General features: G+C 35.9%; 3 protein-coding genes across 5 annotated transcripts in view; 2 read left to right on the top strand and 1 right to left on the bottom strand.

The window, feature by feature from the left end:
* LOC133881755 (DExH-box ATP-dependent RNA helicase DExH7, chloroplastic) overlaps positions 1–8,675 on the bottom strand; it is a 53,349-nt gene extending 44,674 nt beyond the window's left edge. For all 3 annotated transcript variants that reach the window (XR_009902585.1, XM_062320781.1, XM_062320782.1), the window contains exons 1-5: positions 8,322–8,675; positions 8,000–8,105; positions 7,673–7,860; positions 3,096–3,149; positions 59–209 (exon numbers count right to left, since the gene is read on the bottom strand). Coding sequence is in view for 2 of the 3 variants with exons in the window: in XM_062320781.1 (XP_062176765.1) it covers positions 59–209; positions 3,096–3,149; positions 7,673–7,860; positions 8,000–8,105; positions 8,322–8,624 (802 nt within the window). In the remaining variant the exon portion in view is untranslated. The remainder of the gene's footprint in view (positions 1–58; positions 210–3,095; positions 3,150–7,672; positions 7,861–7,999; positions 8,106–8,321) is intronic.
* Positions 8,676–11,286: 2,611 nt separating this feature from the next.
* Positions 11,287–12,119, top strand: LOC133882569 (WEB family protein At1g75720). Its single transcript, XM_062321773.1, has one exon. It carries the CDS (start codon positions 11,338–11,340, stop codon positions 12,052–12,054), a length of 717 nt encoding a protein of 238 aa, XP_062177757.1. The 5' UTR covers positions 11,287–11,337; the 3' UTR covers positions 12,055–12,119.
* A 4,966-nt stretch (positions 12,120–17,085) lies between these two features.
* LOC133882924 (nifU-like protein 2, chloroplastic) lies at positions 17,086–23,900 on the top strand. Its single transcript, XM_062322162.1, has 4 exons — positions 17,086–17,357; positions 17,455–17,566; positions 18,603–18,913; positions 23,488–23,900. Exons 1-4 carry the CDS (start codon positions 17,265–17,267, stop codon positions 23,674–23,676), a joined length of 705 nt encoding a protein of 234 aa, XP_062178146.1. The 5' UTR covers positions 17,086–17,264; the 3' UTR covers positions 23,677–23,900.
* The last annotated feature ends 9 nt before the right edge of the window (positions 23,901–23,909 follow it).

The raw sequence follows: 23,909 nt of genomic DNA, 5'->3' as shown, positions 1-23,909 counted from the left end.
ATGTGCTGAATAACATAAGTTTTATATAAATCAGAAGAAAAAAATTATAAGTTTTAACCTAGAGCAGACAGTTCTTGCTTGAGTTTGCGGATTATATTGCCTGCCTGCTCCTGGCTTTTCTTATCCCTTTTTTCCTTGGCTTTTATTGCTTCCAACCGTGTAGCATGGTACTCTTTTGCAATAACATCATAAGACCTAGGACCAGAGACCTATCGCAATGGATAAAAGATGAAAAGGGATAGTCAGCATCTTAAGGAACAGAGCAACATCACTTTATATCATAAACCATAAAACCTTGGTAGAGACCATCACAAAACAAAGAAAAACTATACTTTATACATATAGAGATAGTCAACATCGCTATTACACACCCACACACAGAAGAGGAAGGATCCATTGACAGCAGTGTAAAACTTTATTCGTTTATTCCTTTCCATTAATTTTTTATAAGATTTATGTGTTGACAAACCCAGCAATGGATTCATTCTCCCCTTACCCATCATGCTCGCTGAATTTCAGCAAAAATTACACTATTACAGTCTTTTCCATTATTTGTACACTCCAAGTGATAACTACAGAAGCCAAAGATCACTATAACAATGATAGTTGGATCTCCAACCTTATCTATTAGCAGCAATAGCCATAAACATAAAAAGAAGAAACTTTTCATTTACCTAAGATCACTTGTGGCCTGTATGTGCAAGGAGAAATCAGGTGCCAAACTATAAGGTAGCAAGATCCTACTACATAATAATAAAATTATGTTATTGCGTTGAAGGGCTTGACCTACTTAGACATTATCTTGGAATCTTAAAGGAAAGCACAAGATCTGGCTGCATTTAAAAGCATAGAGAGTGAAATGGAACAGGATTTGTACTCCGTTGCATTCAGGTGGATTGGGAGTTCACAATCTTTCCCTGTTTAACCAAGCTCTTTTAGGTAAATGGTTGTGGAGATATGGTAGGGAGAGAGAGGCTCTATGGCGTTTGGTGATTGACGCCAAATTTGGGAGCCTAAAGGGTGGGTGGTGCTCTATTGAGGTGTCGGGTTCCTATGGAGTAGGGGTTTGGAAATATATTAGGAAAGGGTGGGAGAAGTTTTGTAATTATGTTCGGTGTGTGGTAGGGGATGGCTCATATATCAGTTTCTGGCATGATCGGTGGTGTGGGGAGATTTCTTTGAAGCTTTGTTTTCCAGTTCTGTATAGTCTTGTGAGGAACAAAGCGGCTATGGTGGTAGATAATATGGCTGTTCATAATGGCAATATTCATTGGAATGTTCTCTTTACGCGGCAATTACAGGACTGGGAGTTGGAGATGGTGCTCTCTTTCTTCGAGCGGTTGTACTCCACTCCGATTCGACAAGGAGAGGGTGACAAGTTAGTTTGGAACCTCTCTTCAAGGAGCTATTTTGAAGTAAGGTCATATTATGAAGCACTTAGTCGGAAAGAAGGTCCATCATTCCCGTGGAAGAAGATATGGTGTGCTAAGGCTCCGACAAGGGTGGCGTTCTTTGTATGGACTGCAGCTTTAGGAAAAATTTTGACTCATGACAATCTACGAAAGAGGAATATTGTGGTTATTGAGTGGTGTTGTATGTGTAAAAAGAAGGGGGAGTCTATTGATCATCTGTTACTTCATTGCGACACCGCCCGTGAGCTTTGGAGTTTTGTGTTTTCTTTGTTTGGAGTTGAATGGGTCATGCCACAATCGGTGATGGGTTTGTTGACTACTTGGGGTGCTTTTCGAGGGCATGGCCTAGCAATAAATGTTTGGCGTTTAGTTCCTCACTGTGTTTTGTGGAGCATTTGGAGGGAGCGGAATGCGAGGCTTTTTGAAGATGTCGAGACGGTAATGGTGGTTTTAAGGAAGCGTCTTCTTAACACGTTATATCTATGGATAGCTCCCCATCTTTGCCACCTAGGTGTTTCTACTTTTGTAGACTTTCTTAATTTATTAGTTGTTCCTCCTGTTTAGGGGCTCTCTTGTATACTTCCCGTGTATTAGGGTTGCGCCCCTCTGCGCTTTTTTATTGAATTTTAAATTACTTATCAAAAAAAAAAAAAAGCATAGAGAGTAATCTTTGTGGCTAATGCTACTCAAAACTAAAGTAAATTATTGCTAAATTTACCCTGGTCATTAATCCTAAGCTCTTTCTTCAAAAGCATGACCACCAAAGTTAAGCTTAACTTTAAGGCTCCACTTGTTTTGACAATAAACATTTTCCTAACGAGAATATTTTTTAATAGAAAATATTTCAAGGAAAATGATTTATTTTTAGTTGTTTAGTTGAGATCCTGGAAATACTTTTTTAGTGCTCAGTTGAACCACAAATATATATTTTACAACCAAAAAAAAAGTCAATAGGTAGTGGACATTATGGTGGTAGTGGGAGGAGTGAGGGGGAGAGGAGGGAGGTGGAGGCGGTGGTGGTGGCATTGGTGGTGGCGGTGGTGGCGGTGGTGGTGGTGGTGTGGAGAAAGAGGGATGAAGGTGATGGAATATTTTTACTAGGATATTTTTTAATAGAAAATCTTTCAAGAAAAATGATTTATTTTTAGTTGTTTAGTTGAGATCCTGGAAATACTTTTTTAGTGCTCAGTTGAACCACAAATATATACTTTACAACCAAAATAAAAAAGTCAATAGGTAGTGGAAGAATGGTTGATTTCAGAATAAGAACACTTTCTTTTTTTTTAATAAATAATGTCATATCATTAAAAAGTGCAAAGGGGCGCAACCCCACAGGAAGTATACAAAAGTGCCTCTAATCAGAGGAAACAAAGGAGCAAGAAATTAAAAACTCTACAAACATAACAAGACTTGGGGTATGAACCTAGACCCATACAAATAACATATTAAGCACATTTCGACACAACTCCAACACCAGCATTTCCACATCTTCAAAATGCCATGCATTCCTCTCACGCCAAATAAATAAAAACACTTATTAGCATCACTACTTGATTTGAGAGACAGAGAGAGCAGACTTTGAGGTCTTGTAACAACACAAGCTCAACCATGGAATGATGTTTCCCCACTATAATGAAACAGAAATAATAATACTATATAACGGTGGCAAACAATTGAAAGTACCTCCTCAAGGGAACCCTTGTCAACCGCATCATCTTCCCAAGTTTTAGATTCATCCTGCAAATAACAGTTATTAATTCCTTCACAGCATGCACTATTTCCCATAAAAGAAAACCAACAGAAAAAATTGCGAAAGGGGGGGAAACAAAATAGAGAAAAGTAAAGGAAAAATAAATTCACAATTCACAATGAATTAGAGAACTTTTCTTTTATAAGCAATTTCAATATCAATAAATAAGCACAAAGGGGTGCAACTCTAGAACACAAGGTGCATACAAGAAAACCCCTAATCTAAAGAAAATGAAGAACCCATTCAAAAACTCTGCAAAACTAGAAATAAGCAAGCTATGATGTGCAAAGATCCAAATATATAAAGTATTGAACATAGTCTTCCGCAGCTCTATCACCGAAGTCTCCACATCTTCAAAGCTCCGACCATTCCTCTCTATCTAAATACACCACATTACACACAACGGGGCCAACCTCCATGCTTTCAACGATGTACCACACCCAACCTGTCCTCCTTAGCTATCCAACAAGTCGATCACCCGTCTAGGCATAACCCACTCTATACCAAACAGATTAAGAATGGAACTCCATAATGCCCTTGCTACTTCACAATGAATCAATAAATGATCAATGGACTCCCCACTCTTCTTGCACATGCAAAACCACTCAACCACCAACACATTCCACTTTCTCAAATTATCAATCGTCAATATTTTCTCTAATAATGCTATCTACACAAAAAATAAATAAATAAATGCCACCCACGAAGGAGCCTTGATCTCCATATACTCTTCTAAGAAAAAGAGGATCCATTCTGGCTTATTATCACTTCACTTCAAAATTACTCCTTTTGGAAGGACTCCATCCTATCCTATCCTCCTCTCCTTGTCTTAGTTTGAAAGAATACAATGAATTAGAGAACTAATGGTGGATTCTCTTTCGTACTTAGGTTTACTCACCAATTCTAGGTGCTCTATCATCAGGCGCAAATGGCCTCATAACCATGGTGCTCTGTTAGCAAATCTTTTTTTATATATATACATAAGAGCAAATCTTATGTAGGATCTTTAGCACCCATTTAGGATTAATTGGTCAAAAATTGATGAGAAATAGGTTTGGCAGTTGAGCTTCGTAGAACAGAAATTTAGGAATTTTAAAGGTTTTATTCAAAAGTTCCAGAGCTGGTTTGCTAAAGGCAGAAATCAGGTCTGACTTTAATGACTTAAAGAAAAAGCAGAAAAGGCCGAGGCAATTACACCTAGTGTCTCCAAAGAAATTATACCTGCGAAGAAGGCAATCACACCATCTCAAAGAAGCTTCTAAAGCTGCTCAGATTTCTTTGTATTTAACTCTTTAAATTTGAAAGACAACATAGGCCTTATATAGTAGGATTCTAATATAGAATCTAGATAACAAGTCACGATACTAAGCTGGAAAACTGCAAAAAACTATAGATAATGACCAAACCAACCATTTGGTGAGTTAGAGGGGACAATTGGGAAACCGTATGGCCTTGAAAGGAGATTGGCTCCTTTGTGTTTAGTGTGGTGTCTTTGGAGAGAGCTGAATGCAAGGAGTTTTGAATATCGTGAGCATGGATTGCTAGAACTAAAGAAGATGATGTTACAATCCCTTTATACATGAAGAGTAGCATGGAATAGTTAGCATGTTTCTAATTTTTGAGTTTTTTTCTTCTTCTTCTATACTTTAGGAGTTCTCTTGTATACTTCCTATGTACTAAAGTTGCACCCCCTATACAATTTTATTGAATTCACATTACTTATAAAAAAAAGTTTAACAAAAAAAAAAAAAAAAAAAACCATAATTAAAAACCCATAGGCCAGAAGTACAGCCTATTATAGAGAATCTTAATACCCTTGAACTTTAAAACCAAGAAACACAAACAAATGAAACAATAACATACTTTCTTTTTTTTACAAGTAAGAGGAATTTTATAAAAGATAAAAGTGCCCCTGAGGATACAGGGAGTATACAAAATGACGCAAATACAGAGAGAACAAAAAAGACAAGAGAAACAAGAAAAAAGACCCACAAAGACCCAACCATAGCAGAAAACCCAAAGCACCCCAACAAAAACCCAAAAACCCTCTATAACATTACATCACAGCAACCCCCTTGCTTTTGCTCTGAGTAGAACCAAAACTCCTAGCATCAAAAATAGTAACATACTAAAATAGTAAAAACAAAGAACAAGACTCAACTCCTACCAAAAATAATCATGTGAGGCCCCAAAGGCTAGTTATATATCATCTACAAGATCACTCCATCTTAGCTCCTTCAAGTCCCATCACCTCCACTTCTGCTTCAACACTAAGTTGCACTCAGTGCATCATTAATTATTCTTTTCAAGGAATGGGCCATTAACAATAATGGAAGCATTGAGCACATTCTTTCCAGAAATCTCTATTTCTAATATTATGGTTTGGGGGAAGAGTGAGTCATGGAAAGGGAGTGAAGAAAAGAAATGGAGGAAATTGGTTTTCCTTTGTGTGACTAAAGTGGCAAAAAAGCATCAGTCACATCTACGCTATCACCCCAAACGGACTAGTCAATTTAGAAATTCCCTAAAATTATTTATAAAGCTCAGTTTCACATAGAAAGTAAGCAATGTGAACACCCATAAGTATCTTTATAATCCACCCACTCAATGTGAATTACTCATCTTTCCAATATAGGACCGGGATGTTACAGGAAAGAAGGGAAATGAAAGGATTTCCTTTCTATTTGGGACCACCACTTTGCCTGCTTACTTCGGCAAGAAATTAAAGGAAGGTAACAAAAAGTGTTTACCATTTTATTTGATTTGCATTAATTATTTTCTACAACAAGGCCCACTATGTGGTTTCCTTCACTCCCTCCCCCCTTCCGATTACCAGACACAAGGTGACATTCCTTTGTTATGCAGCATAGTGTAAAAGGTTCAAGTAGAATTCAGCATGCTCCTTGACCTCTTCCCTAACTCAAAAAACCAAATCATATTTATTTTTATTTTTTTTATAAATAATCAAGATATCATTAAAAGTGTAAGGTGCCCCCATGTATGTACACAAGAAGTATACAAGAGAAGCCACTTATTGGGAATAAATCCCACTCAGACCAGATCAGATCCATAGGATTGGGGGTGAGCTCGACTGGGGGTGAGCTCGACTGGGGGTGAGCCCGACCGGGGGTGAGCCGAACGGGTGCACACAAGTCGGATATGCACAACCGCACTCATAAAGTAAACCAGTCACCAAGATGGGAGTGTACTACCGACCACGAAGGTGATTGGGGAATCGAAGTAAGCAAACGGTGATGTCGGGAATGCCACTGAGACACGCAATGCAGAGTACGCCTACTCTGACACGGCAGGGATTTGCAAGGACAGGGAGCCATACAGTCTGCTAACTCCCCAGATTTGCTGACCACATCACGTCGTGTCAGACCTGACGGACATCCCGGGATCCCCGGAAATCTGGATGCACAGTCTTTTGAATAGTTCCTCCACTCACCCCGGAATGCCTATAAATGCATGACTCCCCAGGTATTTGAAGGGGTTTGATTTCTCTCTTTTGGCTCTTACCAACTCTCCACTAACTTAGGCATCGGAAGGAGGAACACCAGCCAACCCCCGGCGTGCCCTCGCTATTTTGCAGGTTTCCTGGAAGGCCCGAGCCACCGAAGGACCAAGTCGAGCCACTGAAAGAGTGAATCAAGAGCAGACACGTCACCCAACCGGAAACTGTACCAACACCACCTAACTAGTAGGAAGCAAAAAGAACAGGAAAATCATGACAACTAATCACCAAAGGGAAAACATAAGCATTTGCCCAAAGATACAAAGCGTTAAAAAATAAAGACTTAATCCCTTCTAAAATCCTCTTGCAGTCCTCCAAAGCAAGATCTTATCCCCAACTAGGGCAGCAAATGAGTCGTGCCAAGCCAAGTACTAGGACTTTTTTTTTGATAAGTAAGCCAAGTACTAGGACTTTGAGCTCGCTTGGAGGCTATACAATTTTATTTTATTTTTTATTTTTATTTTTTTGCTCAAATTCCATAATATCTAGAAGTATGTTAAATTATATTATTATCATCTTATATCATTTTCTACAGGAAAAATTGAAGAATAGTCAAGTAAAAGGGCATTTCATTTTTAATAGTTGAAAAAAATGATTTGGAGGTCAGCCAATAAAACCTATACCCAAGTCTAGCTTGAAGATATCTCAAACCACGCAATCATGTGTAGAAATTAGAAAAGCGACCACTTGAGTCTTGATAGGAAAATATTTAACTTTCAACTTATTCTTCACCTCCTCTATTCAATATAAAATAGAAACAATGAATTAATAACAAGAAATTTCTTATAGATTTAATTTCAATCCTTCCTTATATATCTAGGGAAACACAATACCAAGTGTTGCTCACCAATATGTAACAAGCAATATATATATATATATATATATATATATATATATATATATATATATATATATAATAAAAAAATAAAAATAAAAATAAAAGAGAGAGAGAGAGAGAGAGAGAGAGAGAGAGAGAGAGTTTTAGCATCTTACCTCTTCTTGTTGTTCCATATATTGCCTGATCCAATCTGCTTGAGAAGGTTGGTGTAAGTCCAGAGTATCATCATCCCACCTCCCCTTGATCTTCACAGAAAATTGCGGGGCTTCCTCCTTAATCTGAGTTGACAGGTCCACCGAAGGCGTCCAATCTTCCCGTGAATTTAATATGACACCAACAGAACCTAGCATTAAAGGGTGGTAACATCAGTGTCCAAAAATCCAATGCCATATCACTTGGTAATTGTAAACTAAAAATAACACCCAGGCCCTAGCTACACTTCCACAATAAAACCAACATAACCATATCAAATTGAAACATACCTCCACGTGTGTGCAGAGAATTCCCACTAGCAAACTTCAACGGAAGCTCATTACCCGGCAAATTCAAGCATAACCAATCAAGAGCAGCCTCAAATGTGGCACCCTCCTACTCAATACAATCAAACAAAGGACTTAATACGATGCACGCACAAGCAAAATAGTAAAATTGATGATACAAGGCAAATCTTAGGAGCGCGTAAGAAATATAATAAAGCTATAATTTTATGCCGGACATCTTGAACTCTAAATGTGTCTTTATTTTCTCTTCTTTTTTAATTTTCGCGGTAACCAAACAGAGTGAGGAATGAGTAGGTAGCGTTACCTTGAGTGCGGAGAGAACGAGTTCAATCTGATCATTGGTGAACCCTTCACAGGAGAGCTTCTCGTAGACGGCCTTGAGCTTCTTGGCCTTCTGAGCCCTGGAGAGAGTATCGTCAACCGGCGCCGGAGCGGACCGGGCCGAGTTGTTGAGCAAGAGGCGGCGAAGCCGGCTCTCATTCTCGGCCGAAATCTGGAGCCTCGGACCGGAGGACGAAGAAGACGATGAAGCTTGTGGTTTGGCTCTCGATGAAGAATTCGAATTCGGCTGATTGCTATTGCTCTGCTGCTTCTTCTTCGGAGCCATTTCGCTTTGCCTTCTCACACAGAGTGAGAATGAAATGTGGTGATCAAGGTGGAGAAATGGAATCCAAACACGACACCGTTTGTTTTAGTTAAATAAATTATAAAAATATAAATCCATACCCGCATTTGCGGGTATCGTCTCTAGAGCACTCCCAATGGATTATCTATTTGTAACTTTAAGTTAGAATAGATAATAAAAGTGTTAAAAAGAGACTCCATCAGCTTATGTATTCCAACTCTATAATAGATTTTCCTTAATTCCATAAATAGTGGAACTCTACATGTAGAGTTATATTATTCACTTATCTATTTTTTTTATTCTTTATCTCCACTTTTTTAGCTTTGCTTTTTTCCTTTTTCCCTCCACCACTCCACGTTCTTTTTTTTTTTCTTCCTTTATAATGGAGATTTAAGAGAAAGTGTGCAAAGTAGTGGAGTTATAAAGTGGGACCCACGTGAAAAAAAAAATACTATAATGAAATAAATAAATTAAAAATAATAAAAAAATAATATAGAGTTAAGAATAGATAATCGGATGTATAGTACATTTAAAATTCATTAGCTAAACTAGATAAAATAGATTTTGATTAGCTATTCTAGATTGAAAAATACATAAACCATTGGGAATGCTCTTAGTCAGCTATTCTATTTTTATAACCATAATTGCTCTGTCTTATGCGATTAGCAGTTATTTAAAGCTATAATTATATTGTTAACCGCTTTAAATTTTGATATTTTGGACTTATTTTTTGGTGTTAAACTTTCGTTAAACTTTTTTTATATTTATTTTAGATTTGTTGTGTTTTTTTATTTTTAGTTAAATGCATAATGTCATTTAAAACTTCATAAGAAACGATATATTTTTTGTGTGTACATGTGTAACATGTAGTTATTAGTAACCATATTTGCTTACTTTTAAAATTGCTAACTGCTAACTGCCTCTTTCTAGGCAGTTAACAAGTTTTTCAACCGCTTACAAAAGTGATTAGGGCTAATAAATGGTTATTAACCATATACCTTTTCACTCCTAGTGCATGTGATGGACTTGATGAGAATTGTTGAGATTATATGAAAAAGTGAAAAAGTAAAGAAAAAAAATAAAATATATATATATATATATATATTAGTTTGATAGTGTTTCTACGTCCACAAACGATGTCAAAATAGAATAAGGTTGTAACCTACATATATTGTTCTTAGTTAAAACCTTTATGGTACATTCTCACCATAACCGAACCTATTGTTCGATTTTAGCATAACAAACTTAAATTAAGTTACAATGTGTCACGTGAGCTCTACTCCACCATATTAAAAATCAATATTACTTCTACAATGGGTTACTTAAGTCTCGGTTCGAGAAAAAAGAAAAAAAAAATGGCTAAAAGGCCTATATTTGGCCATGTTGCCCATATTCTAGCCCCTTTTGGCCCAATCATTCAGTTCGGTGGTATTGTTTAAAGATTTAGGCTCATAGTTAACTCTCATCTTTCGGTGCTTTGTTGGCTCAATTTATGACCTTTGTGGTATGGTTTGAAGATCCAAATTCATTTAAGGCTCATAACTAACCTCATTTTAGCCTTTTGTAGGCTAACATTTTGAGTTTTTGGCACATAATTAGCTTTATTTTGAAGATTCTTAGCCTATTGTTGGTAAAGACCCAATTCCAGTCATAGTAACCGGCTGCCATCAACTTTTTGACCTCTGCCACCACTTGCCATCTCCAAGGAAAAAAAAAAAAAGTCATTTCAAACTCAAATTTTTAGAATCTTTCCACCTTGAGTTTGAAATGGGATATTAGAGTATATTTGGATTACCCTGAAGTTAGGGATTTGATGAGAATTGTAATATTGCTTTTATGTCATATTAAATTATCATCTTATCTTAAAAGCTTAAATGAATAAGATAAATCATTTAATCAATATTTTAACAAAAATATAATATAAGCTACCATCTCTAACAAGGGCGTTAAAATCTAATTTAATGCTTGGAAGATCCAAATACACCGTGATGGGATACTAAAAAATAAATCATAAGTTAATATGATCCATGTGCTGTCTTTTTTTTTTTTCTCTTTTTTTTTTTCTTTTTTTTTTTTAAAGTAAATCTTCATTGAACCTCTCTAAACTTTCATTACTTTTGTAATATTTTCCTTAAAGTTAAAAAAATTTCAATTTAATGCATTAAACTTTCAATTTTTTGCAATCGAACTTTATAAAATGTACAGGGCTATAATTTGACCATTTGAATTAACCCTAAACCCTGACAAGAAAATAATGGTCATTTTACACTTTGACTGTCTAATTTAACCTTAAACCTTAACGGGAGTATTGAAATTAGAAAATTTTGAAAATTCAATTAACCAAATTAAAATATTTTAAACTTTACAAGAGAAATTACAAAAATAATGAAAGTTCATATGAGTTAGCTAGCTAAAGTTTCTCTCTCCTGTTATTTTTTAATTATTTCTTGTAATAGTAAAAAGGAAAGAGAAAAAAACAAGTAACTACCATGATCCAAGTACGGGTGGGGTACGTGTGGTTGTCTGGTTAACCGGTCATCCTCATCGATGGATCTTTGTCTTAACCTTGAAACAACAGTCTCCCACTTCCCTTTCACTCTTCTCTTCCTGCAACCTGTGTAGTAAAAGCAAAGAAAACCCAAACCTAACCAACGTACTATCAAATATTCCTTAATTTTCCCTCTACTTCTCCTTCATGCACACCATTCTCCCCCAAGTTAGTTCCAACATGGAAGAACCCCATCCTCTCCCTGACCTGCATCATGCAACCCTAGACCATAGCTCCACCGTCGACACTTCCCGCCCCTTCCGCTCCGTCAAAGAAGCGGTTGCCATCTTCGGCGAGCGGCTTCTTGCTGGTGAAATATACTCTCCAAAACCATATAATGCGAACTACGTTCCAAGGCAAGAAAGTACTGCATGGAAATTCTCACCAAGTCCCATGAAGCCTAAAGTGGAAGACAATGAAAAGTTGCTTTTGGATACTCTAAAGAAGCTTGAGGCCGAGCTCGAGGAGACAAAGGTGGAGTTGAAGTTGTTGAAGGAGAGAGAGTCGGAAACTGAAGTCGCATTGGCTTCACTGAACGCCGAGCTTCACAAGAACATGTCGAAACAGGCTGAGGCCGAGGCGGCTGCGGCGGCTACGAGAGCGGCGGGTTTTGAGAGAGCAAACAGTTGCATAAGAGAGGAAGAGAGGAAGAGAGAGTTGATGATTAGGATGGAGGACTCGCCCACTTTGGCTCAGATATTAAGTCTTGGTGGGGAAGGATATTTTGGAGGGAAACAGGAGAGGAAGATGATCATGAAGAAGAAGCCTATTATTCCTCTGGTGGGAAATTTATTTTCCAGGAAAAAAAGATCTTCTAGTGCTCTGAATAGCCCTCTCTGTTCATCTCCCAGATTGTATCATTGAAATCATGTATGCATGTCTTTTTCTTCTTGTCTTTTTGTCTATGCATGAAAATAACTTTTTCTTTCTTTTTTTCTTTTTTTTTTTGCGCCTAAGAGCAAGAACGTTTGTTATGATTTCTGAGAATATGAATGCAAAGGTTATTTATAGCTATTCAACTATCTAAAATTTCAGGTTCACTATTTTGCAGTCATGCAGATATATTGTATCAGTTTTGGAATATAAAGAAATGAGTTCTATAGTTGATTTAGCAATGATCAGTAATATTATTTAGTAGACTCGTGTACGAATATTGTACAATGTACTTAATGATGTGCGTGTGAAAATTAGCTTTTAGATAGCAATTAAAAAAAACATATCAATGACTAATTTTCACGAAAAAGTCATCCCAAATTTATATGAATCATATAACAGTTTTCTAAATAACATTACTCTTAGTAATATGACCATATATGATATATAGTTTTGAGATATGATACGTTTACAATTTTTATATAATTCTTGTACAATTCAACAACTTTATTTTTAAAAAAGGTCAACCATTAGATATGTAGGACGACCAACATGTAGGAAAACAAATCTAATGACGATTAGTTTGAAAAAAAATTGTTGAAATACATTGTAGAAGAGTTATACAAAAATTATATATAAACGTATCGTATCTATATAGTTTTAGTTTACTTTTAACACATTGTAAATTAGTGCAAAGAGGAAAATCTAATTTGTTATCTTTACGGGCTAAATGCAACCTGTGTATCAAAACCCTAAAAATTGCAAAATTGTAAGATATAGTAAAAGAAGAAGAAGAAAATTAAACCACGTACAATCAATATTCAAAGGATTCGAGAGAGAGTGTTATCCTCTTTCCTATCTATTCCTGCGGCAAACTCCCCGGCAACAACAATGCTCGCTAGTCGTGATCGATCAGAAACAGCATGAGACAAAAAAAGTTGTGTGATCGATGTTTGGACTAGTACTCCTGCTCGACTAACGGACCAACGGTGGATTCAAATTTGAATCCTGAAAATGATAGGATCTACGTACAAGAAAATGATGGGACACCCTTTAATCAACCGATTTGTGATAATGTACGTACATATATACTACATATATCTTCTATACGTACATTTTTTTTTCTAATCAATCATTATATTTATAGGACCCACAATAACTTACACGTGGTCCTATAAATTTAATGATAAATTTTTTTAAAAAAATGTATAGAAAATGTACATACAAAAGATGTACATATAATAACTATGGAAATTAAAAGAGATATATATGATTTGTTGTCCTATGACACAATTATTAATTTTTTTTATTAAACAAAAAATACTAAATCACAAAAAACACAAACAAAAGAAAAGCAACTAAAAAATAAATAAAAAATTTGGAGGGCAGCTGGCCACCCTATATATATATATATATATAGTTGTCCATGCATGAAAATAACGTTTTTTTTTTGGCCTAAGATAAGAACGTTTGTTCTGATTTCTCAGAATATGAATGCAAAGGTTATTTATAGCTATTCAACTATCTAAAATTTCGTGTTCCATATTTTGCAGTCATATATGCAAATTGTATCAGTTGTGGAACATAAAGAAATGAGTTCTATAGTTGATTTAGGGTGCGTTTGGGATTGCGATTTCGTAGACAATAAGTGCGATTTTAAACCAAATCGTAGAATATAGATCGTTTGGGAACTGCGTTTTTAAAAATTGCGATTTGAAAACGCAGAAAATCTGCTTTTTCAAATCGCAGATAAGATGATGCTTTTTTGAAAACGCAGAAATTTAAAGGTAAATTCGATATTTTAAAGGCTAAACTGCGATTTTGCCAAACGCTTAACTGCGTTTTTAAAAATCATTTTTTTCAAATCGTACATTTTAAAATCGTTATTTTAAATCGCACTTTTTGAAATCGCAAACCCAAACGGACCCTTAGCAATAATTAATGTTGTTTAGTAGTATGGTACATTAATTTTGTACAACTTGATTATGTGTGGGTGAAAAGTAGCCTTTAGATTAACAATTAAAAAAAAATCAATGACTAGCTAATTTTCACGAATAGGTCATCCTAAATTTATAGGAATTATATAGCAGTCTACTAAATAACATTACTTTTAACAATATGATCATTGATCATATATATTTTTGAGATATGAAACGTATATAACTTTTGTACAATATATTATTGTACAATTCTAATATTTTTTATTTTTTATTTTAAAAAAAAAAAAAATCAACCATTAGATATGTAAGACTCACATGTAGGAAAACAGATTCAATGGTTAGTTTGGAAAAAAATTATTAGAGTTGTACAAAAATTGTAAACATATCACATCTCCTGTTTTCATACACATGGGTCATACATATCAAATGATTATTTTTTTTTAAAAAAAAAAAGATGAGTGATTGGTGCACAACAGTTGCTGTTGTGCACCACTCTAAAAATATGGAATGGGTCCCACGTGGGACCCATGTGGTGGAACCCACCACATGGGACCTACCCCATGTCTCTAAGACTTTGCAAAAGTCATTTTCCTTAAAAAAAAAATTATTGGGATTGTACCATAGTTGTACATAAGTTGTGAATATCATATCTTGAAGTGTTATTGCATTGAATAATGTTTCTTGCACAACATTTTTTTAAGATCAACCATTAGATATTTATGGTCTACATGTAGGAAAACAGATCTAATGGTCAATCATAAAATAATAATAATAAAAAAAGTTGTTCAAGTTGTACGAAAGTTGTACAACAATCATTTCTTTATTGCATTGCGGTGTTGACATGGACACTGACATGTCAAATGAGACACACATGGCAGATTACAAATGATTATTTTTTACAGTAAAGTAATAAATGAACAAATTTTAAACTTTAGCAAAACCTAGGAACTGTATTTTTGAAATTAAAAACTCAATGACTAAATTCAAATCCGATGAAAATCTAAGGGCTAAATATGATTTTCTCTTAATATTTTTATGTTGTAAATAAAAATTAATTTTTATAACTTAATATGATTGAATTAAAATATAAAAAAAATATTTGTAATTTTACATATGCGAAAAACATTTTATTAAAAAATAATTTACCTAATGGAACATAAGTGATTCCAAAACCTTTAAGTTGGATTGCTTTTTTGTTTTATTTCTTCTACTACACCGTAAACAAAATTTGAATTTATCTTACCAATATAGAGGTCGATGCTGTTGTCTAACCAAAACTCATCTAACAATCTTACGGACATGGTAGATATATAATTGCAAAAATTAAAAATCATAATTTATGGGTTTGAGCTTCCATTTTTAAATTTTTGTTGTATTATATGAGATCTATACCGTTGAAACAATATGATTCTACCTCAGCATGCGGTTAATTGTTCTAATAAAAAATAAAAAGAAAACATGATTGTTTTAGATATTAAAGAATGAGAAATGCTAGAGTTTTTTATAGTGTGTTTGATTCGAATATGTTAAGGAATTTTCCGCCGAGGTAAGGGGGAATTATGAGGAAGTGAGCTGGGGTCAACGGCTACGAGTAGAGTGAGCTGAATAAAGGGGGAGATTTCTTTCCCATAAATATTTTTGTCTTATTAGTCGATGATCATCCGCCGCCGTTCAGAAAAGTGGGGGGAAGCCGACCATAGACGCCTGGATTCATGGGCTCAAATTAATTAAGGAAAAGAAAAGCATCTTCAGGTAATAAATGTTGACGTGAAGGATGTTTAAAAGGAGTAGACATATAAAAGAGTTCTCATATATACAAAAAGGTATCTTCTTCTTAAAAAAAAGAGTTGTCTTCTTTCTGACTGCCCTACTTCACCAATTCTAACTTGATCGTCGGAGGAGGCGTTGCCGGGACACCCCGACGACCCCTTTTATTTTGCAGGAATCTTCAAGAGCCCTTACTTGATTCTTGCCGACCTTGGGAGCTTTGGTCCACCGTGTCAATCCGGAATTCCACGTCATCCGTTCCAAAAAATTCACTAACAGAATAAATGTAGAATAATATTCTACATTTTTAAAAAATAAATCATATTTTATTCAATTTTTTCAAATTTTATCTCACAAAGTCAAACCTCGTAATTCGCACAGTGAATCAGAATATTATTCTGGGGATTTGATTCATACACAACACCATCACAACAACCACACAACAACCCCTCACATGAGGGTGGGCCCCAGTGTGTGAGGTCCACCCTCATGTGAGGGGTTGTTGTGTGGTTGTTGTGTTGGTGTTGTAAATTTAACATTTTCCATTATTCTGATTCAAAAAAATTCAACACCCAAACAGACCATTAGTGTCTTATGCTGACATGGCAACCTATTTATTTTAATAAAAATAGGAAAAATAAATCAAACAGTAATTTTTTTTATTAGAAGTAGGGTGTCATGATATCATCATAGAAGGACTTAAAAGAACATTAAAAGGAGCTCAAGAATTTCTCATAAATAATATAGTTTCTTTTTGTTATTAATTTTATTTATTTATTTATTGGACAAAGAATAAATAAACCATGCGTAGACATGTAAAAAAACAAAAACAAAAAAAACACTAGTTAATGATAAGGCTTAGTTATTGATGTAGATACCAATGTTTTATACTCTCAAGTCTCAACCTTTTTCTTCAAAATTGACTTTAAATTTACCGCTAATTAGCTAAACGATATTATGGTTTATTAGACTGAAGGTCGTAAATTTAAAATTAAGTGGGTTAAATTTTTTAAAAGACATTTTAACATAAATTTTATATATACCAATTTTAAATTTGACCATAAAATTAATATTAAAATAAAATGATCAGATCGTATTCTTTTTTCTTGCAGGTAAAATTGCTTTTATTCAGCATTAATCTTGGCAGTTTTGGACTGAAAATGTAAAGCGAAAATTTTAAAAAGTAAAAACTGAGAGATTAATCATAGATTTATTTTATTATTTTTTATTTTTTCAAACATTTTTAACGAGAATAATTTCACTTCGGAGGGAGGAAAAAAAATAAATAAAATACACGGTTAGAAAAAAATAGACAAGGGGAAAAAAGAAAGAAAGAAAAAGATCAAGAAAAAATCAGCGGCGCCAAATAACGGGGAAGATACGTGAGAGACAGAGATTGATTCCCTCTTTTGGCGCTGTTTGTTTGCTGAGAAAGTGAGGGAAAGAAAAGAAAAAAGAAAAGGAAAAGCATAAGAGGGGATTGGAGTAGAAGAAATGCAAGCTGTGGTGGTGAACACGCCCTCATGCTGCGGCACGGCTCAGCAAGTCCTAGAATCTCCCTCGTCTTCCTCTCGCCCTTACTCCAAGGTCTCTCTTTCTCTCAATAATTTTCTTTATTTCTTGTTTTTTTAATCTGTTTTTAAGATAAATAGGATCGGTTTTCTAATCGTACAAAAACTCACAGAGCTCGAACTTGTTTGGCACGCATCTCTCCTTCGCGAGGGGACATAATTCACTGCGGCGAGGCTCATGTCGTTCCGTTGCACTTCGTTCCCCTTCCCGTTCACGCAGCTCCGGTTAGCTTTTATTTCTTTGAATAATTATATATATATAGTTTTCTATGTGATTTTTTTGATTGTGTTATTGAAGCGTGGATTTCAATGAATCGAATCTGTCTTGTGATTGTGGAATTTGGAAAACCTAAAACGTTTCAAATTCCAATCCTAATTCATGATTTTCTTGTTCTTTTTGCCTCTGCTAGCTAGGTGGATATTTCTTGTATGTATGGAGGCGCCTTACGCTTTTAATCATATCTTAGCTACTTACAAAAAAAAATAAAAAATTATGAGTGGATGTATGCAAATTTTTCGGAAAAGAGAGTTCGATTTACACAGTGTCACCAAGTACTAGACCATGATTACGACCATATCTTGGTGTTCTAGTTACGACAAATTCAGGCCATTCATAACTTTTGACATGCTAATTACACATGGTGTCACCAAGTACTGGACCATGATTATGTGCATATCTTTGTGTTATAGATATGACAAATTCGGGCCATTCATAAGTTTTAACATGCTAGAAATGCCCGAGACAGTTGTTTTAGCTTAGTTTGTTTCAAGCTAGTTTCGATTGTTTAATGTATCTCTTAGTTGTTAATGGTGATCACGGTTTTGAATATGTCATTTTCTGTGTTAAATCAATGTGTCGTTTTGGGAAATTGTCATGTATCTTTCTTATATTAAATTGGCCTTGATTATCAACAATAATCAGAAAAAGGCAGCAAGATATTGGGGAAGTTAGAGTCTTAGACCAGGTAAACAAATATTTCAAGATTTTACGCTACCCAATTTTACTGTTAAAATATTGCAACCTTAACAAGCACAGTTTCTTTGTCCGAGTCTGAGAACAAAAAAAGAAAAACAAGTTATACATGTCCTCTAGGTACATAAAACTTAAAATTGAGAGTTAGTTTTTATTTACGTGTAATGAGATGATTTTGTCATTTGTTGTTATGGAGGTGTTTAGGACATTTTTGGGTTGGCCATGAATTCCCTTTTCCACTTCTAATGTATGGGATCTGAAAGGTTTCTTTATTTGCAAATTGTACAGTTGTGAAGGCTGTTGCTACTCCAAGTTCAGCAGTGGAGTTGCCACTAACTTCAGAGAATGTTGAAAGTGTATTGGATGAAATCCGACCTTATCTAATTGCAGATGGGGGCAATGTGGTATTACATGAGATTGATGGCAATGTTGTACGGTTGAAGCTACAGGGAGCATGTGGTTCCTGTCCAAGTTCTGTTATGACAATGAAAATGGGCATTGAGCGTCGATTGATGGAAAAATTCCCTGAAATAGTGGCAGTGGAACCAATAGCTGATGAAGAAACTGGCCTTGAGCTGAATGAAGAAAATGTAGAGAAGGTAATTTCTCATTTCCAGTAATTACTCCTGTGTTATGTTAAACCATTACAGCCTTTAGAGCTCTTAGACCTTCATCCACTTTGCTTTGTAATTTTTTTTTCTCACATACCAACTGTCTACATAGACTGATGTAAAAAAAATGTGTTCATTTTTCCTCCATTTAATGATACTACTCATAGAAGAGGGTGAGAGAGAGTAAGAGTTGGTACCTGGTGAAGGATATGAAAAAGAAGCCATATTTCACTTGACCCGAACGAGAGAGAGGGCAAATGAAGGATGATATGGTAATTGAAATTGCTCTGAGTTTTGCATGAATTGGACGTGGTGGAATAATAGTCTATTTTTTCTGATTTGTCCTTCAACTACTAGGGTTTTGAAATTGATCGTGGCGCTCCAACAAAACCGTACATTTTTGCTTTAGTGTTTTGTTTAGCTTATGTAGATTTCTATTAATACCTTCTTTTTTTTTTTTTAATACGTAGATTTCTGTTAATACCTTTATTCATCTCTTTATTTTCCTTTCCATTCTTGAAAGGCAAACAGTCCTGGATTAGGTTACTCTTAGTTTAAAATTCCTTGGCTTCAATGCTTCAAGCTGCAGTGTAGCCTCTAATGTATAATGGTTTCTGATCATAGGGAAGAAAAGTCCAAAAAAATGCACCTCTACTTTATGTCAACATTGTGTTTACAGTTCATACTAGAAGCTGTCTGGCAATTTGTCTACCTTCTTGGCTGAGCCACTATGTTCCCCTTTTAGTGGCATATTTCTGTGGTTTGCTAAATTCAATTTCAGTTTTATATATGACCCATTTGCCATCTCAAAATTTAGCTGGACCAAAGGCTGGCCATAGAAATAGTTGGGAAAATCCCGTTGATGAAGAAATTTATGTGATTGAGTACTTACTCAACTCAAGAGATCCTCATTCAAGCTCTGCAGGGTTTGCTACATGCATCTGCATTACCATTTGAATCAACCTAGGGCCACTGCTAACCTGCTAACTCCTCATTGATCAAGAAATGTACAAAGTACTTTTCAAAAAAAAAAAATGTACAAAGTAGAAAGAATTGATATCGGGAAAATTACACTTTACTCCGATGAAGTTTCACCAAAATTGCAATTGAGGCTCCAAAGTGAAAAAAGTTGCAATTGACCCCAACGAAGTTACAAAAATTTGCAATTTGACCATTCCATAAGCATTTTCCGTCTTAGTTGACGGAAACTCAAACACGTGCGTTGCACGTGTGTTTTGGGACAAAACTTGATTGAAATACCCTCGTATTTAAAACGCAGCGTTTTCCTAAAAAACTTGAACTCGTCCAGTGTCCACGTCCGTCTTCGTCTTCTTCCTTGAACTTGACCTAATCATAACCAAACCAATAACTTCTCCACAAGCTCAGCAGACAGCTCCTCCAGTGTGTACATGTGGGGGTGCCCATCAAAACTGCACGTCTAGTAAGTGTGTAATGGCAGCCTCAACTTCCTCCATAGCTTGCTGTCTCTTATGATCAGCAACACGTGTTGGTCGTTGTCATCGTGAACGTTGTAGCAGTCGAACAAGGTGGGCTCGTCGAAGAGGATTTCCAAGAAGCTCTCTGATACTTTGAATGCACTTGTGCAGTAGAATTAAGGTTGTGCATGCCCAGATCATCGTCTTTGGTCATATAATGAAGGAACAACGTATTTCCGCCGCTCAATTCATTCACAACGTGCAGATGCCATAATGCAGTTTGTCCCAAACATATCAAAGATGCCAAAACAAGTAAGAAAACCATTAAGCTGCTGTCACTTGTCATTGTCTAGCTTGCTGTAAGTGATGTTGGGAGTGTATCCTCTGTTTGTGAGTGTATCTTCTGTTCACCTCTGTTTTCATGTTCTTAAACAGAGGTGAACAGAGCTTCATTCCTGCAACAAACTCTCACATATTTTGGAGGTGCTTAAAGATGTTGCAATGTCTGAAGATGTTTATCTCGCAATCTCACACTCTGCAGCAATTTGAAGTGGTATTTGAAACCACCTTGTGGTGGTGGTGGTAGAGCCTTTACCGCGTTCATGTCTTCATCTTCTTCATTTTGTTTTTGCTCTTCCAATATCGTCTCTTCTATAGACTTATGTTTTATGGTTTGTGCCAAAGCTGACTTGTCTCGGATGAACTCATCCATGTCAAGCTTGTCAAACTGCTTGCCGATGCGACACCTTGTACGCCTTCACTCAGTTGTGGACTTGTAGCTCCATGAAACGGTCGATAAAGATACACAGTTGTGGCTTTACACTACTGCAGATTCACTGAACAGTGAACGCACACAAAAAACAAAGATTCACAGTAACTAAATCACAAGCAGCATACCCAGAAGCATCTCTTCGTTCCTATTTGGTTCCCGAGAAAATGTACCAAAAACAAAACAAAAATAAAGTGTAAACTTTCTCCATCACAGATCATTCACGGGTTTCCACTAGTCAAAAAAATGACCAACCTTTTAGGTACTTTCTATTGTATAGCACATACACTTGAGCATTTATCCTTGCACCATCTGGCTTACTTCTTGCATTCCAATAAGAACCCATTTGGCCTTTGAACCACTAGATTTTGTTTTACTTTTCAAAAACACATCCCCGTGAGTTGTCTCACTCTATCAGCGTTTGTTTTGTTGCGTATAGGCTGGGTTTTCGCTGTACAATGCTCTTTGGATGTATTTGTGATGCTGTTGGTTTCTCTGTTTGGGCACTTGTCAATATCCAATGGTAGTATTTGCTGCAAGTGATGTTCTTTCTGTCAATGTTTAACTGTGGGGACAAAACCAATTCTGATACTGCTATGCATACGACAAAGTGGCGGGATTCCTGTTTGTCACAGCAGTCCTCGTCACGTTCTTGATCACAAACCAATGTAGTCAGTAGTTGCCTTATTAGTCGAAGCTGAAGGAGATGAAAGAGAGTGACTTAGTTCCGAGAGGGACGATGAAGATGAAAGAGAGGAGAAGAGAGATTGAAGAGTTCGCTCGACGGCGACTGCCGAGCCCTCCAGCTAGCCTCGAACTCCGTCTCCTTCGCGTGCTACCACGCCTAGGCACTCTTCGAGCTGGCCCAGAACGACGCCGCCGTGGAAGATCTCTTGGGCGTTTGAAACGCTCAGAGAGAGAATTGTAGAGCATAGAGAGGAGCTTCATGAAAACGTAGACTGTCCGCTGAGCTTGTGTAGAAGTTCTTGGTTTGGTTATGATTAGGTCGAGTTCAAGGAAGAAGAAGACGACGATGTGGACACTAGACGAGTTCTAAGTGTTTTAGGAAAATGCTGCGTTTTAAATACAAATGAGGGTATTTCAATCAAGTTTTATCCCAAAAACGCGCGTGTCGTGCACATGTTTGAGTTTCCGTCAGCTGAGACGGAAAATGCAGACGGAATGGCTAAATTGCAAATTTTTGGAACTTCGTTGTGGTCAATTGCAACTTTTTTTCACTTTGGAGCCTATATTGCAATTTTGGTGAAACTTCATGGGGTTAAAGTGTAATTTTCCCATTGATATCTAAAAGGTTAATATTTCTGTCATGTGTGTCTTTCCAAATGATTGGATGCTAGAGATGGAAGCCGTACTGATGTTATTAGGAGGATCTTTGTTGGTTTTCAAATAGTTTTTATGGTGAGGCACTGATGAATTTTATTGAATAAGGCTAAAACAATCATTGTATCACTTTGTTAAGAACTTCGTGACGTGGAAAAACTACATTTGGAAATAGTTGAAAGGATGTATTATCGATCCACTTAAATAAGCATTGGCTAAAAGCTGTGATTCTCTTACGCCTTGAGTGTGATCTTGAAAAGTGAAGTTCTGCTGATCTCTAAATTCTCCTCTGATGTTATGTGAAAGATATTGATTTTGAATGAGTGTCACAACCAATTGATGTTCCTTACTCCAATGGCAGGGCTGCCTCCTTTCAATCATGGACAGGATTTCAGACCTTAAAGTTTGGTCCCAGTGAAAATAGAACTGATAGCATACAGATTTTCTTCTTCTTCTTTTTGGCATATATTGTTTACGGTTTAAAGGTTGTTTTATTCAGAAGTGGTTGGTTCTTCATCCATTCAGTGCAAATTTTCAGTCATTGAGAGTGATTGAAATATTTGACACTACTAAAAGGATATTCAATAGAATTGAGAACATATTAGACAATAATTAATTCCTTTGTTCTCTCAAATGCGCACTGCATCTCTTCATTATCTCGTTGTCTTATTTGCTTAATTGGTATCATATGGGCATCTATTTTCTTCCTTTTGTTCCCGTGGGGGGATTTTTTTTTTACTCCTTTCTTTTTTGGATTTTAAAATCCTCTTAGGGAATAATAATGTCTTTCTTGATTAATTAGTTTAACTTATTTGGCTTCTGCAGAACCTGTATACTTTTTGTCAGTATGAATGTATACTTAATTGTTTGTAACTAAGTTTTTTTCTTTTCAGTAATACATGTATGCAGATTTATATAGTCATATTCAAGTACCATCTTCCCCACCCTCCAAACCCCCGTTTTTGACTATTTAATTTATAGGTGCTTAATATATATATACTTATAATCTATTTCAGGTGCTCGAAGAAATAAGGCCGTACCTAGTTGGGGCAGCTGGTGGGTCTCTTGAACTTGTATCAATTGAGGAGCCAATAGCCAAAGTTCGGATAACAGGACCAGCTGCGGGAGTGATGACCGTTCGGGTGGCTGTTACACAGAAACTTCGGGAGAAAATCCCAGCCATCGCAGCCGTTCAACTTGTGTAATATCCTTAATTGGTAGAAACCAAAAGAAATACTTTCCATTGTATTCTTGCGATTTTTTGCCTCAAGTATCTTGCAAATAAAGAGTTTATAGAACTCTGTAAAACCTTGGTGGTAGTTTCATAGAATATGTACAGTTAACAGTTAACGTAAGAGCCGACAAATGCTGGCTCATGTTCATTGGTCTACACTCTACAGAAGAAAATCTTAGCCGTTTCCATGCTAAACTTGTTATA

The sequence above is a fragment of the Alnus glutinosa genome, chromosome 11 (genome assembly GCF_958979055.1).
Source record: "Alnus glutinosa chromosome 11, dhAlnGlut1.1, whole genome shotgun sequence".
In the NCBI taxonomy this organism is placed as follows: domain Eukaryota; kingdom Viridiplantae; phylum Streptophyta; class Magnoliopsida; order Fagales; family Betulaceae; genus Alnus; species Alnus glutinosa.
The sequence above is the reverse complement of the archived record's forward strand: the minus strand, read 5'-3'. Positions and strand labels throughout refer to the sequence as shown.

Bases quoted from the DNA above. Each gene is read 5' to 3' on its own strand.
- LOC133882569 (XM_062321773.1), top strand. From the start codon at position 11,338: ATGCACACCATTCTCCCCCAAGTTAGTTCCAACATGGAAGAACCCCAT.
- LOC133882924 (XM_062322162.1), top strand. From the start codon at position 17,265: ATGCAAGCTGTGGTGGTGAACACGCCCTCATGCTGCGGCACGGCTCAG. The intron at 17,358-17,454 runs GTCTCTCTTTCT...AAAAACTCACAG, and splicing joins CCTCTCGCCCTTACTCCAAG to AGCTCGAACTTGTTTGGCAC. The intron at 18,914-23,487 runs GTAATTTCTCAT...AATCTATTTCAG, and splicing joins ATGAAGAAAATGTAGAGAAG to GTGCTCGAAGAAATAAGGCC.